The sequence below is a fragment of the Falco cherrug genome, chromosome 15 (assembly GCF_023634085.1).
Source record: "Falco cherrug isolate bFalChe1 chromosome 15, bFalChe1.pri, whole genome shotgun sequence".
NCBI lineage: Eukaryota > Metazoa > Chordata > Aves > Falconiformes > Falconidae > Falco > Falco cherrug.
In genome coordinates, this window is record NC_073711.1 from 4,807,670 (window position 1) to 4,825,392 (window position 17,723).

Below are 17,723 nucleotides of genomic sequence, written 5' to 3' on the forward strand. Positions count from 1 at the left end.
ATTTTTACAGTACTGTAAAAGTGTCACTAATAATTAGCTAGAAGTTTCACAAGACCGAAGGTAACTGAATACAATTGCAGCAGCATGTTTGTTTTTCTTTACAGGCTACCTTTACTCCTACCATAAATTGGACCCAATTGAAAATTTTATGTAATACAGTACTGTTTATTTGCAACAGTGCCCCATTTAAATCTAGAGGATAACCATCATCTTTTGATACTGCTGTCCAAAACCTCTCACAACAACTTAAAAAACTTCCTATCAGCAAGTCTTAATCTCTAGATATGAAGAGATCACTACGTAAGTGTTCAGGGATAAAATCCTGTATTTTATATTGCCTGCTGCTGCAAAGAAGAGACTTTGGCTCACTGTCCAATAAGTATTAAAAAAAAAAAACACACCACACAAAATGGATCACACTTCTTACTGCTGTTGCTAAAATAAATTCACAATAGATTATATCACTGCCAACCTACAACACAAATTATCATTAAATCACTTCAAGTGAGAACTTTTAGAGAAGGTGTTTGCTTTGTGGACAAGTCAGACTGGACAATCCACCAAACACGTTTCTTTGAAATGTTGCAGGGCTAGGAAGAAGCCTCCGATGTATTTTCAGATTAATTACTACCAGATCATGTACTTGCTGCAGCAATGTTGAAGCCTGGATTACACTACCGAGCCCTTGTGTATGAAGGGGGCTGGCTGTCATTACCATACAGATAAATGTACAGATACAAATATTTTATTTCCAGTGCAAACTCTTAATATATAGCCATTTATTTCTCTAATTCACTCACTTCTACATTTAATTCAAGTCAGTCTCAATAACAGTTTAGAACATGCACACACAAATTGTTTTTCTTAAGTCATGCAGAACTCTAATGCACAGCAAGAAAAAGGCTACAATTAAATTTAACTGAATGTACCTCAAGACATTTTCTTAGTAAATACTGTCAAAATCCAGAGTTTCTCTTACGTCTTGTATTTAAAAAGCTAGTAATTTCAACTCATCAGGGCAGGTTAAAGCGAAAGAGACTATAACAAATGCATGATGACAATCCACTAATGGATGCTTTTTTGTGCTAAGAAAAAAAACCCTGAAAATTGTACCAGAAAAATCTTATGAGAAGTCTATATATCACCTTGCACATAAGACCCATACGACTTCTATGAAAAGTGTTTAACACTTATTACGCTTCACTAGTCCATCATCACATAGTAAGCAAAGTTTATTGCAAAAATAACTAAAGTTCCTTGAATTGTGGACTACATTCTCCCCCCCTTTGGAAACCATAACTATCTTCTACAGGTCTCTTACAATAACTGTTTTTTCCCATTCTACTTGCATGCATTAGTGAAACTTTTTAAGCACTCTATGTTGCATGTTAGCAAAAGGAGTTACGATATTTAGAGTCTCACTAGTTCATCTAGAATTTTAAATTCAAATCATTTTATGATTTCCTTAAATTCAGAAATCTCACGGAAGAGACATGTTACTTTGGAAGCATAGTTCACACCTTCATGGAAGAAACTGCTCTTCAAATATAGAAATGTTTTTCATTTCCTACATCTTAAAGAAAACAAAACCAGACTGACTTTTTTCCTCTACACACAAAATAATCAAACCAGAAAGATGTCTTAATCACACCCATCATTTCTTTTTCTGACAGGCCACAGAGTGCTCCAACTACCACACCGTAGCACAGAAACTACAATGCAAGTCTGTATCTTTTTTGAATCTCACCACTAAGGATAAAAAAAAGCTAGTATTAAAAAAGGACGGCATTGTTACAAAGATCGCAATGGACATACCAATTTAAAATAGTTCATTACCATGGAGACAGGCAAAGAAGAGAACAAGAGTCACAGCTGCTTATTTTTATACCAACTCTACTGCAAGAAATGCAGTTTCAGGATCTGACGAGGGAAAAATAAATATTTAACATTTTTAAGCATGCAAATCCCTCTGTTACAAGGCACCTTTCAGAAGACAAGCCTGACTTCCATTTTTTATGACAGGAGAGTAACCGTTAACTAGAATGTTTATGTTAAAACTTCAGGATAATGGAAGAGATTGTCAAATGTTTCAGCTTTAGCAGTTTAGCATCAAGCACCTTCCCTCTAAATATGTATGTACTTTCCATGATAAACCTCAGCTTCTTAAAATGGATGTTTTGTACCCTTGTATCTGATTTTCAAAGAACTGTATCACTGAGTAGATTCAAACATTATAAAAAGCATCATCATTCAGCTCAGAGTAATTGGCAGTCTTAAAATACCTAGTTCACAGCAGACAAGCTCAGAAGCTCCAACACAAGTGTTCACACATTCACCCATAACCATACTACATTACTGTCATACTGGAAGTAAAATCCTTTGCCTTGCAGGAGGAAACCGCTAGGTTTTATAAAGCGAGCAATGTCATATTAAATTAGCAGCATGGCTGTGAAGTTCCCACCCCTCTGCTGGCACACTGCAGAGTTCCACTGTAAACAAGCAGCATATATTTTAAAGCATGCTGAGACAGGCAGAATAACTAAACTTTCAATTTAAAAGAACACTAAGAAACAATTTCAATGGCCCTTCTTATTGTCAGATCTGTTACCTGTTATATTTTCACATTACAAACGAAAAGGAGGACAAAAGAATTAATCAGAACTCCAAAATGTACAGAAGTAACTACTTCAGGAGGGAAAAATGAGCTATAAAATAGACATTGCCTGATAGGCTGAATCTTGGGCACAGTTCTAGTCATTCCCTTCCCCTTTAACCTCTCTCTCAAAAAAAAAAAAAAAAAAAAAAAAAAGAGGCAGATTTAGAAAAGAGTCACAGAGGTCAACAAGAACAGTCAAAAAGTATAGAACATCTTCCATACGTGGATTGATTTAACACATTAAGACTCTTCAGCTTGTAAAAGACCGTAAGAGTGAGAGAAAGTGAGCATAAAACCACCATGAGTGGCTTTGAGGAAATGTATAAATGCATAACAAGTCCTAGGTGGGGACAATATTGTGAGTCAGGACATCCCAGTCTTTTTCACCAGCGCAGAACCAGAAGCTTCTACAGTTGTTCTCAGGCAATAAATTGCAAAGAAACCTGTAACATTGGTCAATCCACAAACTGAAGTTCACTTCAACCTTGAGGACCCCAGATGAAAACATAAGTCAGAAATTCTGTCAATATACTTCCTAACTGCTCTGCAAGACCATAAATATCATTGTCCACTCCCCTGGGAAGTATTTCTGGCATGAAGAACTGCATGGCCACCACTCCCCCGCATAAGCTGAAATACAAAGGTCACACCACAACACATAATGGATCAGCAGGGCTGTTGTTACTTGGAGGCTGCAATGTACAGGATTGCATCGCTTAACTATTCCTTCACTGAGACAAGATCAAAGAGACTGAACTCATGGTTGCTCTGACTAAACCAGGACTAGGCTGCAAATCACTCTCTTCCACACTCCCCTCCCTTCTTCTAACCATGCACTGAGAAAGTTCCAAGTGGTATCTCCAGGTCTGGGACAGACTGGAAAGCAGAAGGCAAAGTGTGGTATTTTTCCACCAGCAGCAATATGTTTTGAAAAATTTTCTAAAAGAAACGTGTGCAATCCTGTCTCATTCAGTATTTGGAGTTCCCAAGAAACACCTTTTGAGTTCAGTAAACTTCAGAGATCATTATTTCCTTAAATCTGATTGTACTACTCATTTATAACAGTGTAGAAGGTAGAAGAGCCTGTATGTAAAAGGACAATTCTGAAGACAATAAGGAGGTAACATTGCATTAGTTTATGCAGAAAACTTCTTTGATAGATAGCAATCGGTAGATACTGCAGTATTACATTGGCCCTCCACAAATCCCTGCTAAGTTGCCTCCCCTTTTTAATCACTAAAAGAAATCATAGCCAAACAAGGGAAATGTTACTGTTAAAATGGAACAGGGTAACTGGGAAAAATCAGCTCATTTTTCGTAAATTGGTTTTTAGAAGCCAAAAATTACCCCCAAAAATTACTTCTTGACACTGCAATATTGTCTGTAGGTAAAAGTCAAGCTCACACGCATGGGGAAAAAAAAAGGCTACGTATCAACAAAAATAAGATGGTCTTCTGCAGCAAGTTAGGGGTTTTTTTTTATTGATTATATCTGGTTTTCTAGTGCATTTGCGTTCCCCCTGATTCTTTTTACACCTAAGAGCTCCCTTCAGAAGTATTTTAATGACGATATTTTCTGTTAGTTCACTAAGGCAGAGCGTGCAGTCAAAGTTTGTCTTCAAAGGCTCTTGAAAGGCTTTTCTTCTACCAGTCCTGTCCTGCTGAGACAGAAACATGCATAACACAAAGGTCATCTTGTCTGATCAGAAACAAACTAAAAAGACAAAAGAAGACAATTCAAAAGGAAGCAGGAAGAACAAATCACACAACTCTAGCCATTCCAGATTAAACACCACACGAAGCCGCACTTAAAATATCAAGGGGAACGCCTACAGATGTCCGAGTCGAGTTGTTTCTGGCAGAAGACAGCTAAGCACGCTGCAAGTAAAACCACTGTATCTCGCATTTGCGGCACAGATTACGTTTATGTTTCAAAAGAGCAGCTTGTGTGTCCCTGAGCTGGCTGTTTGATTTAGTACCTCGCTGCAGCAGGCTGGAAACATACCTTTCTTTTCACACCAGGCACGATTACTGAACCAGATCAGAAATTGATTGGTTTCGTATGTCATTCCAAAATGGAAACTCCAAAATTAGATTTTAATTCTATTCAGAGCAATGTGAAAAATTCATGAAAACTGGATTCATCCAAAACTGGAATGAATTAAACAAAACAAAAAAAAAACGGGGGGGGGGGGGGGGGGGGCCGGGGAGGGCGGGGAAATAAAGAGATACACACAGGCTTTGGTCAATCTGCACTGAAATAACAATTTTCAGCCTTTCTGAGATCTATCAACGGACTTTCCAGAGGAGAACAGACTAAGATACAGGAGGAAGGTTAAGTGTATTTTACTGTACAGGTGAAAAACATCCCATTTTCCCTCACAATTGTAAAATGTAAGGCAAGGAACATTCCAGCAGCTGGATAATTTAGAAGATGTAGAAGGTTTTATTAATTAACTCTAACGTTAATTTAAGTAAATTCAAAACAACCACCTTATTTATCAGAAAGCAATGGTTAAACTCCATCATAAAGCTTTGATACAGCATCTGGTTTTGTATAAACTCAATTCAGCACAGTACAGCCATACAACTTAAAAGCCATCTGCTTGCCTTCTAAAAGGTAACTTTTTTTGGTTTTAAATAAAAACATGGTGACTGTGGTTCGACAAGTCCAGACTGCCAAATCTGAAAAGAGAACAGAGTCAAAAGATACTATATTCTCATTGCTAAACAGCAGCAAGTTGAGTATATTTAATATTTTAGCATGAAAATCACAGCTGCCTTACTGCAGCTGTCAGACAGGTTCAGGGATTAATTAACGTGTCCTGTGGAATTGTTAGTCTAGGTTACGAATACTCATGATTCAAAGCAACACTGCTGGCAGAGCATTGAGTAATACTACAGCAAAAGTACTTTCTGTGTCATATAAACCAGACTCTGGGAACCTAAGAAGCTGCCTGTCTCTCCTCCCAGCCTCCCTGTTTCCCACTTTTACCCAGGGATGCAAGAACTATAGCAAATTGAACAATTTCCATCCTCTACAATTTAATGTCTTTTAAATTATATATATGTTCATTGGGACGTTCTAGGTTAGTCTCCCCTTCCAAAGGCTTGGTTGGTTTACTTGACAAATCAGTACTCACCTTCTCGTCTTTTATGCTCTTAGGTGAAAGCTTTCTAGACTTCTCATAGTTTAGGATTAATAATTAAATAAAGACTCAGGTCTTTCTGTGTATGCAGTGGCATTAGTTATCACACCTAAGGAATTAGTATTTCAGAGAAAAACTGTCACTGACATTATTTTTATTCCTCTTTCTCTACCCACTATCTGCACCAGCCCTTTACTAGTAGTGGGTTACTTCATTCCCCATTCCTACCTTGATGCTTCAGCAAAACCTGACAATCAAAAACTTACCTGGGGTTAAAAGAACAAAAGTCTGATTTAAAAAAAAACCAAACTACTCAAAGGCCAATTTCTTAAGGAAATTCAGTTTGCACTGAATTCAGATTAATTTGCATTTACATCTGTCAGCGACACTGGGGAAGCCTGCATGAGTTCACAATAAAATTCTCATGCGCATATTCATCTACATTCACTTTTGTGACTTCTTTCCCCAAGCATGATGTTTCGCATCAGTTTCTATGGAAGCAAAACCATCATGAAAAAGTCCTGCTCTACTCTGCTTCGAGTCACCTATACCTTGTGATTCTCAGTTCAAAATTCCTCAAATTGTAGGATTTTACAACAGAAATTTGTCATCTTTAAAAACAGCAGGATAATAAATATCTAACAGCTTTATTATTACAGGTAACTTGCTGAAGAAACAGTAACACAAGCCATAAAAGGTAAGGCACATATCATATTCCAGATAATTTCAGTGGGCATTTCACTAACTACCAAAGCATTAAAATATAAACAATTAAATTCACTTGGCACCAATTACTTGGCAATCTGAATACATGTAAACCTTTAACACATCTATCTAAAGCCCTGAGGAAGTGTCACAAGAAACACGAGCCGCATGACACTTCACAGGTTTCAAATCCATGCTGCAGCACTTGTTCGGGTGAACAACACAGTTTAAATTGCTGCAGTGACGGTGGCTGATGTACAACCACCGCAGCAAAACTCACCGTTTGTGCCCAGGAGTGTAAACACCAACAGCAGTGCAAGGCAGGCAGCGAAGGAGGGGGGTTTAGGATGGCAGTCATCAGCTGAAAGTCATCCCAATGATCCCCGATCCCTAAGGAGCCCAGTGTGGTTACTGCTGCTATTTGATTCACTCTGCCACTCCACTGAAGTTCCTAAAGGCCTCCAGCAGTTATTCCTCACACATCAGTTTAAGCTGGTAGCAAACCACCTATGTGGAAAAGTGTGTGAAACTGCTACATAGGTTAAAACATCCATGCTAAAAATATATTACAGCCAACAGTGATATATTACAACACTGGACAGTACACTGAAACTGTTAATAGCTCCATTCTCAAAAAAAAAAGAGGGGGGGAGGGGAGAAATTAAATAGGAAAGGAAAAAAGAAACAAAAAAAAGGCCTTTCTTGGCCTGTCTGTCCATAATGTGTTGCTCAAACTACAGACATTACACTTTGATTGATATTTGACTTAAATCTACGATGATCTCATCAAAACAAACCAATATCCGATTACCTGATTATTCATCTAATGGCCTTTGGATAATTACCTTCAGTGTAAATATTTGGGGTAAGAGAAAGTTAAACATTTTCATCTAGAATTTCCAGTCCTGTAATTCCCACTCCTTTTTAGAGAGTAAGCTTACTTCTTGTCAGTTCCTCATTTTTTTATATTCTTTTCTCCTAAGAATATACAGAATAAAGGGGAGAATTACCAAAGTATGCATTCTATTCTCAAGCACAGCCGTTATTCCAAAATTCTAGCAACTTCAAAACAAAGGCTTAACCTTGAGCTTTAAACTCCAATTCCTCAACTAGGACATTCATCGGTAGCATGACGTTCTTACTGTGCTCCCTAGCCTCCTGCCTAAAGCACACACATTTTTCAGCTCAAAATAAAGCATGTACTGGCCCAATCTTCTCTACATTGAAACAGCTGAGCTGTAATCTCTTCAAAGAAAACTGTGAATCAGAGCGTTAAGACACATCTGCTATTCTTTTTATACTAAATTAGAAATTACTATTATTTCAGAGTAAGAATCTTTGCTTTGCCTCACACCAATACTTCTCAATTTCTCTACTATATGCTGGGATTTACTAAAATAAGCACAATGGTGAAACAAGCTCTATACAGTGTTAAAATTTTCACAGAAAAGCTTTTCCTCAACTCAATAAATAATCCTTACATGAATTATGGTATCAGTTAAACCCTCTAAGCTTCAGTTGACAGTGGTTTTTTTAAACAGAACCATGTAACTGCTTAAAAATAAATGGTAACAATTAAGAAAAAATTGACAGTTATTGGAACCAAGAGCAGATTAAACTATACAAGCAAGCCATAGTGTGGGATTTTTTTGGAAGCCAAACTAATAGTTCTGGAGCATCCCAGACGCAGTATAAAGGAACTGGTGATCTGTCTCATGACCTGTCGCTACCCACCTATGCCCCTTGAACCACTATCACCTTTCTAGCAGTAAAATGCACCCTTCTGCAAGAAATAAGGCTTGCCACCAAGGAATACTGGTGCTTTCAGTGCTTTAGTTGTTCAATTGTTCATCTGCCCTTTTTTACCACACACTACATCAATTTCCTCTCTAGCAATCAGCTTTAAGAGGAAGTTTCACAAGTTAATTTGCAGTTGTAAAAAGAAAGACTTGTGTATTACACAGATCTAAAAATCAAGCTGCATACTTCATAATCCAATATATTTGTGAGCTGAGATTAGGCACATCTTCCACTTAAGTGATGAATTTTATGCCTACCAGATAGCATTTCAGAGCGCTGAAAGGATTGTTGACCTTGCTACAATAGTCTCACACACCTCCTAAATGGACTGATTTTGGAATAAATGATACTATACTCCAAATATATAGCCTTGCTTTTCTCAAATATTTTTTTTACCATCCTTAACATATCAAGTTCTACTAAATTTCACTTTTATCACATTTCCTGAAACTGAGTCCTGTCTTCTGAGTTGCTTTAAAAATTACAAGTTCTGCAGGTTTTGGAATGCAGGAGATATACACAAAAAATAATCTAGACAAGGGAAATATGCACACGTACAAAAAGGGAGATTTAGAAACTTACAGTTAGAGACTTACATTCTGAATAATGTGTATATATTCATAGGAAACTGCCTTCGCTGCTCTATATCTTGCCCACCAATCTTAATACATCAAGCAGTGAATGGAACGCTTGAAACATCTTCAATTTTGAATACTGCTACCCTTTAAAAATTGAATAACTCTAAACTTTTACTTGCAGGCTGTTGCTCGTGTAATCCAACATTATTCAGTGTAATTTCTAAAAAAAGATTAATGAATTTCTGTAATCAAAGGTTCTTCATACTCACTCCCAAATAACAGGATATGAATGTCCCTTTAATTTCAATTCAAGGTTTTGTAGAGACAGGATGTAGAAAAACATACACAATTTAATGGGATCCTTCCAAGTATTTCCAAACATCCTAAATTTGAAAGCATTTAGGAGCAGCGTACACAAATTAAATCCAGATTCACACTTGAAAAATCACATCTGACCACATAACCAGGTTTTTTTCTATGGTTTAAAAACCAAAAAAGGAGGAGGAAGGAGGAGAGAGAGAGGGAAATAACCAATCAGTTATACTCCCAAATGATGCTGAATTCAGTCAAACCATGTTTATTATCTAAGTTCTGAAAACAGCCCATTGTTTCCAAAAACACAGTGGCCTCTTTTGCAGAGGACTGAAAGTATCCAGGTCTCTAAAGAAGCTAAAACTGGAAATAATGAACAGAGGATTTGGTATTTACTGAACTGCACAGGCACTTAGCACTGTTTTTAGTTACGCAAACATCACACTGAGATCACTGAACAAAACCGGGACTCGCCTACACTTCTTTCCCCTACCTTTTTTTCCACCTATCCCTTCCCCTTTAGTTTACTTCTCTTTGCCTAAGAAGATCACTGAAGTAATCATCCAGCAACACATGTGTTTTCTACAAAAACATTTTCTTTATTCCAGACAAATGTCAGTCCCTAACTGTTTTAAGTGCAATAATTCAGTGTAGAATTGGAAGAGAATTATGACAATTTACAGAAACATTTCTCACTGGTAAATCCTCAGCTGGCAGAAAGAACACTTGCAAACCTCTTCCCACAACAGCAAAAAAATAAAACCCTTAAATTTTTCATTTTACAGGTTTGGTACTGAGTCACCGTTCCGGAAGAAAGCATTGGCATATTAAAATCAAGGATGCTGAAAATGTACAACAGTTTAAGAGAAGGACTAGCTGTATGTATCATTTTAAGATTAGATTGCAGTTTCTGCCACTTCCCTAAACAAGGTTTCAAGACACTTACATACAAGCTTTTAACTTCTACAACCTGGTCAGTCATAGCCTTCAATGTTCAGAGCTAAAGTCTTAGCAAAGCTTCAAGAAACAAAATTAAAACTACCAGCTGCAAGATCCGACACACACAAACCTCAAATTCAAAAAAAAAGACAAAAAAACCCAACCACATAATCATTAAGGCTGGACAGGACCTTTCGTGATCATTTCACCATACCACTGTTAGCCACAAACTCTGATCTTGATGGCTTCATGTAAAAGCTTTTCTTACATTTTGTTTTCCAAATTTCTCTTTTGCAATGCAGACTAGTTTTATCTCTGGGTCCTGGTTTGTATTTGTCTACAGTTGATATTAGTTGCCTGTTAACTGTAGCGTGATGTCTTACAGGACATCAAGAGACACCTGTGTTTATGCATTTTCACTAAGTAAAAGTGATTGTGAGTAACACCTTGCAAAATACATGTGTCAGAATTTACAAACTGGGGGTACAAGAACAAATTACAAAGAACACTAGGGGTTTGATGGAAATTCTAACTAACTTCACTGAAACTGAAGAACTGCTATGCAAACACAAGTGTTTTGACTGAAAGGTTTAAAAATGTGTACATTTTGGAGGTAGAACAGATAAACAAATTGGGTTTGGCTAACTTGGTTTTGACACTGCAAGGCATGAAATTTTCCTTCCAGCTCACTAAAGCAATTACTCCAAGTGTCTTGATGCTCATGCAGAGGGAGACACCACCTATGTATACACTTCTCAACAATGATGCCCTGGATGCTGCTAAAAGTCTCCTTTGCCAAACTTTTAAAGAAATCAACAGTGTTTAATTGGCTGTTGGCTGAATCCTCCCTCTTACACTGCTGAATCAGACACCTGAAAGATTTCCTTCACATCTTCAATTTCAATACCAGAATTATGGATCCTAAAATACTCAAAAGGACTAATGTCTTGAAAATGTAACACTTGGTCCCCTAAACATACGCTGATTTTTTTCCTGCTGTGCAAATAGGTTTGCAACATCCTAGTGGACTTGATGTTCCTCTTTTAGGATACTTTTTTATGCCAGGTTTACAGCAGTATCATTGGTCCAAACATATCCTCAGTCCTAAAAAGACAGTGGTTTGGTGTTTTGGTTGTGCTTTTTTTTTCTTTAATAAGAGGTATCCAAGTAATTCTCAATAAGACCACTCTTACAAAGAGCTTAGTGTGAATTCCTTCACAGACTTCCCCCCACCCCACCCCACACTAACCAAATACTATACTGCACAAAACCACCCCCATCCCCATCAGAAAGCTGTCAAAGAAACCACCAAAGTTTCCATTCACCTCTGGTTTCAAATTATATATCAATTTTAAAAATTTTAAGTATTTCTCTCTCAGTGCTGCTGCACTTACATCCCTGGTGCAGTTACATCCCTTCTTCCTCCAAAAGCTCTGCAAGAAGCCAAAACCAAGACTAGGGCTGGAAACCAGCAGTAATGTTCCTAGATAATTCAACTAGGTGTCAGGACAGCAACAAATTCTCTGAATCTGATTAACCATGAGAACTGTTTAGGCAGTTAAAATAGGTTCACTTGATTGACACTTCATCCTCGCAATGACACATCTAAACTAGTTGTTCCCACTTATGAAAAAGATTTGATTTGAACACAGGTTGGCGTGATAGGCAGAAATTAAGACATCTGATCAAAACAGATTCATCTGTAGAACTCAGTATCCATAATGTTACGCAGCTTTGTCTGCCCAAGTGCACCACGGATGTAATTCCCATTTTATTCTGTGATTTCATGTCAGTCTTAGGTCTTTTAAAAGCAGGACTTTTGCTTTTACTTTTATGCAGAGAAAATCTGAAGGATAATTTCTTTCCAGTTCCAAATATTTTTGGCTCACAGCCCAGAGCCTTTGTGGCTCTGAGGTAAAACAGTCTCAGCTGAAGAAAAGGAAAACAGAAATTGAGTGAAAGAAGAGACCTTTACCAACAGCTACTGTTGGCTTCCCTTTGAAGTGATCTTGATTGTTGTAGCATGTTTCATCTCTTCACCGCCTACTTTGTTCATCCTAATGTTTAGGCACAGCAGCAGGTTTATGTGCAAACTACCATAAGAACAGAAGTGAAGGATAAACTGTATTTTCATATCTTACATCTTACCAACCTGTTGCCCTCAGCAAATTCTGGCCAGAAAAAAAATGCTGGCAAGATTCCAACTTCTATGTATGACTTTTTTGCTGATGGGGGTCATTAACTACCTTCGTATCTAACCTGCTTCCTCTGCTGAAAGGTGCTGATTTTGCAGCTGCTTTCATTCTGTACGTTAAGCCCAGGCCTATCTCTAATACATCTGTTTGAGGATGAAGAGGCATGACTTCGGAATTTTGCTGACATACCCACCTTCTCAATTTCACAAATCCTGGAACACCATTTCTAATGAGTAATTAGCATAAGATTATTTAAAAAAGCTTCAGAATTGGTCAAAAAGAGATTAAGAACTGCCCATGCCGGACTACAGAGGTTAAGTCTCTGTCTTCCTGGGGAAAAGCACTAGTGAATGAGGCAAACAATACTAGCTCCCCCATTTATTTACACACACTAGCTTTTGCTGAATACTTATCATAAGATTATAATACCATATGAAGACAACTAAACTTTCAAGTCATAATGGTAACATATCCTCACCTTCTTCCCAGAGAATTAATAGGCAAGTTTTCCTGTAAACATTGAGTATTGCCAAGAAATGGAAGGTAGCTATATTATTTTGTTTCTACAGCTCTTGCATACCTTCTGCTTTTCCCTTCATTACCAATACTGACTAGTTGATTGCACAACAATTGCTAGCACTTCACGGGAAGCAAGTGTCCTATGGTGTAAAACTCTGAGCTAACACTGAATCACTGCTTAGGAATTTACATAACCCACTAATTAAGTTTTGAAACTGTAAGTTAATTGCTGTAGAGGTCTTGAATATTGCTGTAAGAGCTTGTTTCTCCCCCTCTTGAAATACTACCTATCTCCCTCAAACCTCTGGCGCAACCAGAAAAGATGTTTCCATGCCTGTTTGAAAATCCTCTCCAGGAGTGAAACTAATGACTGGCTTGATCTGATACAGCCCAGATCACTGGGCATTCTGCAAAGGGAGACTAAGAACGGTCGGATTTTCATCTGGTTACTGATCTTAGACAGATGCTCTTATCACAGCAGCTTTTATGAAAGCCTTTTTGATGTTCTTCTATTCATTCACGAGCTTAAATTGTGCAAATTGTCCAGTATTGAGGGTACATATCAGCAAAATTAAACAAAATAATAGTAATTTTTGACAGCTCCCACACTCCTTACCAAGCTCAGTGAAACTTAACAGTTAAGTACTTGCACAGGACTATTGACAAATACAGCTTGTGAGCTTTAATATCGCAGTTTAGTAAATGCTTCCATTGTTTTGGAAGCTATACAAATCACACATGATCATGCATCAACAACCAAGCCACAAGTCATTAAAGCACGTAGTTTATCCACAGGTATTAAGGCAGATCCATTTGTTCACTCCATGTGAGACACTTGTATGTAACACTTGTTCTCTTACTATTTGGCTTCTAAAATTAGAAAGCTAAACCAACATTATCTGCACAAAATAAGGAGTAATTTGTTTCTTCCATACCTTCACAAACCACATTCACAACCTGAGAAGTCGCTTGCTTGAAGCTGCATGTAAATTACATAGCTGCTTTAGCGATATTCTTGTTTTCATTAAATTTGGTGTGAATTTTACCACTGCTGTCAGTGGAAGCAGTATTTTCTACTCTTGAAACAAGGATCAGCTGAAAGTAAGTGGCGAGACAGCCTTAATTTTTTAGCATTCACAACTGGAGATTTGGACATTAGTCACAGCTGCACTTTCACCTTTTCATTTGATTTGGTTTATTTACACATTTTTCAATCCAGCTGATTAAAAACTAAGTTTTAAAACGTTTATGCTAATGCTTGGCATTTATGCTGTTGCTACATGCTTCTGGTCCACAAACAAACTGTGTGACAAACCCTGCTTTGCAAGTGTGATGCTCCAGCAAACATCACGGCAAGCAAACGCAAACCTTACCTGCATCATGGTGACCACGTGGCAAGGATTCAGGAGGTAAATGACCGTCCTGGTGGCGAACTTGAAGCCCACCTCCAGCCCAAAGATGAGGCAGAGCACCACCAGCAGCACGTTCTTGCCCCAGCTCTCCTCCTTGGCCTGGCACTGCTGCAGCAGGTGGCCCTCCAGCTCCCTGGAATGCAGCTGCCGCAGCTTCCACAGGGACAGCAGGATCTCCGCGACGCCCAGGCTGAGGAAGACCAAACTCTCCACAAAGCGCTGCTGCCCGGAGAGGAAGGCCGCGCACTCCGGCCCCCCGTTGCCAGCAAAACTGGGGTCCACCCCCCCGTACATCCAGTCCAGGAGGTTATGGAGGCTGTAGCGAGACATGGTGGGACGCTGCCTCCCCTCCTCCCCGCCGCCGTCCAGGAACAGGTTGGAGCAAGACGGAATCAACGCCAAAATGCCGTCGGGCTGAGGAAACATGAAACGCAAGGCCGGCCCCTGCGCGCCCCTTCCTCCCCGGCGAAGCGGCACCTCAGCACGGGGCGCGGCCGGGCCCGCGCTTCCTTCCGAGGCCGGGCCGAGACCCCCGGGCAGCTGCGGGGAGGGAGGGGCGGCAGATGAACAGAGCCCACCCGCGGCGCCCACCGCCCCGGCCCGCTCCCCTTCCCGCCCGGCACCCGCCGCCGGCACCCCGCGCCCTGCCCTCCCGCCCGCCCCCTCAGGGCAACCCGGCGCCTTCCCGCCCGCCCGCCCTGGGCCCGCTACCTCGGCCAGCGGGGGCGGGCTCCGCGCCGTCCGTCAGGGAGCGCGGCGCGGCGGGGCGGAGGCAGGCCCGGCGCCCCCAGCCATGGCGCCGGCCTCGGCCGCGCAGGGAAGGAGGAAGCAGCGCTGCGCTCAGCGGCGGCGCGGCCGAGGCTGCGAGCACCAGCCCCCGCGGGCGGGCGGCGTCGCGCCGCCTCCCGCCGCTCCGCCGGCCCCTGGGCCGCGCCGCAGCATCACCCCACCGACGTGCCTGACTCACGCCGAAACACGGACGAGCCCCCCCGAACTGGCCGCGCCCGGCCGCCCGCTCCTCCCTCAGCCCCGGCTGCGCCCGCCTCCCGGGCTTCTCGTACCCCACCGCCTCCCTGCGCCTCCGCCCGCCGCCTCCTGCCTGTTGCCTGCGCTCTTGCCCGGCCGCCCCCCTTCCTCCCCCTCCGTGCGCCGGGAGGGAGCCAAGGGCCCGGTGCAGCGAGCGCCGCCCCCTCCGTGGTGGAGCGTCCCCGGCGCGGCTGCGGCGGCCGGGCCCGAGCGGCGCTTCGGCTGGGCCCCAGCGCGGGCGGGGGGTCGGTGTGTGCCGCCAGCTGTGCCCGCCGCACGTGTGCGCAAGCCCCAGCCCTGCGCGGCGGAGGCCGCCGGTGGCTTCCCGGTCCGCGGGGCGGCCGCGCTGCCGGCCGGTGCCTGGGAAAGGCGGGGGGCGGCGGGGGGCCCGGCAGGGGGCCCGGCGGGGATCGCGGTGGGGATCCCGTCGAGCCCGGCAGCGCCACGGACGCGCGTACCCGAGCGCCTGCTGGCACCGCGGGTTTGATTCGGTGTCGCTGTCCCCGGCCGTCGCAGGGCTGCCTAGCTCCGCGGGACGAGCGCTGTTGCCGGCCAAAACGTTGAGCCCGCTTAATGGAAAATAAAAGCTTAATTCTCCAAATAAGTTTGGAAAGACCAGGCAGTTACCTCTGCTGGCTGCGGCCCACGTGATGGCGGCGCAGAGGCAGCAGCCCCTGGTCCGTGAGGGTGGAGGCACTATGTGCGTGGATTCCAGTAAGAAAGAAATACTCCTTTTTGGGGAAAGAAGGGGGACCCGCCAGCCTTTTCAGAGGGCTTCTTTCTACAACTGGAGCTCAATAAGAATCCTTCTACGAAATGCTGTTGTCTCAGTTGTTGCTGATTCATCAGAACACCTGTTGTTAATCTAATGCTGCAGAAAGTGAACGTGCAGAAACCAGAGGTGCCACCTGAACAGGCACAAACCTCGGGTGCTGCCCTGCTAACTGGCCATGCACACCTGCAACACAAGCCTGCTGCACGGACCATCAAAACCAGCAGCTCAGCACTAATGCCAATATGTTGGCAGTTCTTTTCTTCCCATATCTCTAAAATACAGAAATACTGCTGTATTGTATATGTATAAAGAACCGAGCATTTTCTCTCAAGGGGTCTATACCAACGGCCATGCACAACGTGGAACAGACCCGTCCCTTCCCACTCCCTCAGTCACGCACAAGAGGACAGCTGCTGCTGCTAAAAGCAATCTTGGTACCTTGCCTCTGCATTCCATTCAGTCTCACCTTTTGCAGTGGCTGTGGGCTGCTGCTTGTGCTTCTCCTTTCCTAAGCTTTTCTCTGGTGAAGTGAGAAAGAGCTGTAATAAGAACGGCAACACATTGTCGCGTGGTGGTATCTCAGATGTAGTGATTTCTTTAGAATACAGACTAGCCACAGGAATATGAGAGCTTGGTTGGGTGGTTGGTGGTGGTTTGTTTGGGGGTTTGGGTTTTTTTTGAGGATGCCAGTGAAGAATAACTGGCTGAGAACGTGAAAGTGGGCAGTATTTTGCCCACAAAAATAAGCATTTGCAAAATGATGGTTTGTTGTCTATAGAAGAGGGAAGGAAAGAGAACAGCTAAATAAAAACAGACATCATGAAAGCTAAAGACTTAAGGAATTAGTCATTAAGACTTCATAGGAAGGAAGTCTAAAAAAAGGAGCTAAAGAAAAGAATGGTGCTTTAGAAAAATAATTCAAAGGGCACATTTATGCCAATTATGAGCAGAATAGAAGTAATAATGTTAGCTCAACCACTTCATGAAGTCTCAGCTGGCCTTAAGCACATGAAGAAAATAGAAAGGCAGACAGGTCAGATTACTAAGAATGTGAAAGACAGACTTTTTAAAAACGGTATGCTATGACACAATTGCACTACCAAGAGCTATCAGATAAAACTGCCCTGTAAGTATATACATACTAAGAGGAAGACAGAGAAAAAGATGAATTCCCCACTCAACAGTGAAGAAAATCTGTCAACAAATGATAAAGCCAGCTAAAGTGATTGGTGCCTTTGTTGTGTCACGCTTCCAAAGAAGATCACCTGCAAGCAGATGATTAGGGCTGGTGATGCCAAGACCAAAATCATCTCAGCCCAGAGTAGGTAAAGAACAGATCAGGAACACTCAGATAAACCAAGTGTTTTCAGCTTGTTTGAGTGTAGTGAACATGGCTGAGAAACAGTTAAAGAACTGACTGAATTAAGAAGGCAAATGAGATGCTGAAAAAACAGAAGAGGCAACTGTACATTGCTGTTATCAAAAGGGGATGGAGCCAGAGAAATACAGCTTGATCAGTGTAATTAACTTAAATCCCTGGAAAAATCCTGGGACAAATAATCTCACAAACTATTATTAGCACCTAGATGATAACCAGGGAATGATAGCAGTCAACATGGATCTGTCAAGAATAAATCATGCCAGATAACTTGATTTTC

At 41.6% G+C, this 17,723-nt stretch overlaps 1 protein-coding gene across 1 annotated transcript in view; it reads right to left on the reverse strand.

Moving 5' to 3' along the window:
* The window catches only part of TMEM164 (transmembrane protein 164), a 45,112-nt gene extending 29,827 nt beyond the window's left edge, over window positions 1-15,285 (reverse strand). The window contains exons 1-2 of the mRNA XM_055727723.1: window positions 14,976-15,285; window positions 14,226-14,804 (exon numbers count right to left, since the gene is read on the reverse strand). Of these exons, the coding sequence (XP_055583698.1) occupies window positions 14,226-14,690 (465 nt within the window). The 5' untranslated portion in view covers window positions 14,691-14,804; window positions 14,976-15,285. The remainder of the gene's footprint in view (window positions 1-14,225; window positions 14,805-14,975) is intronic.
* Between the last annotated feature and the right edge of the window lie 2,438 nt (window positions 15,286-17,723).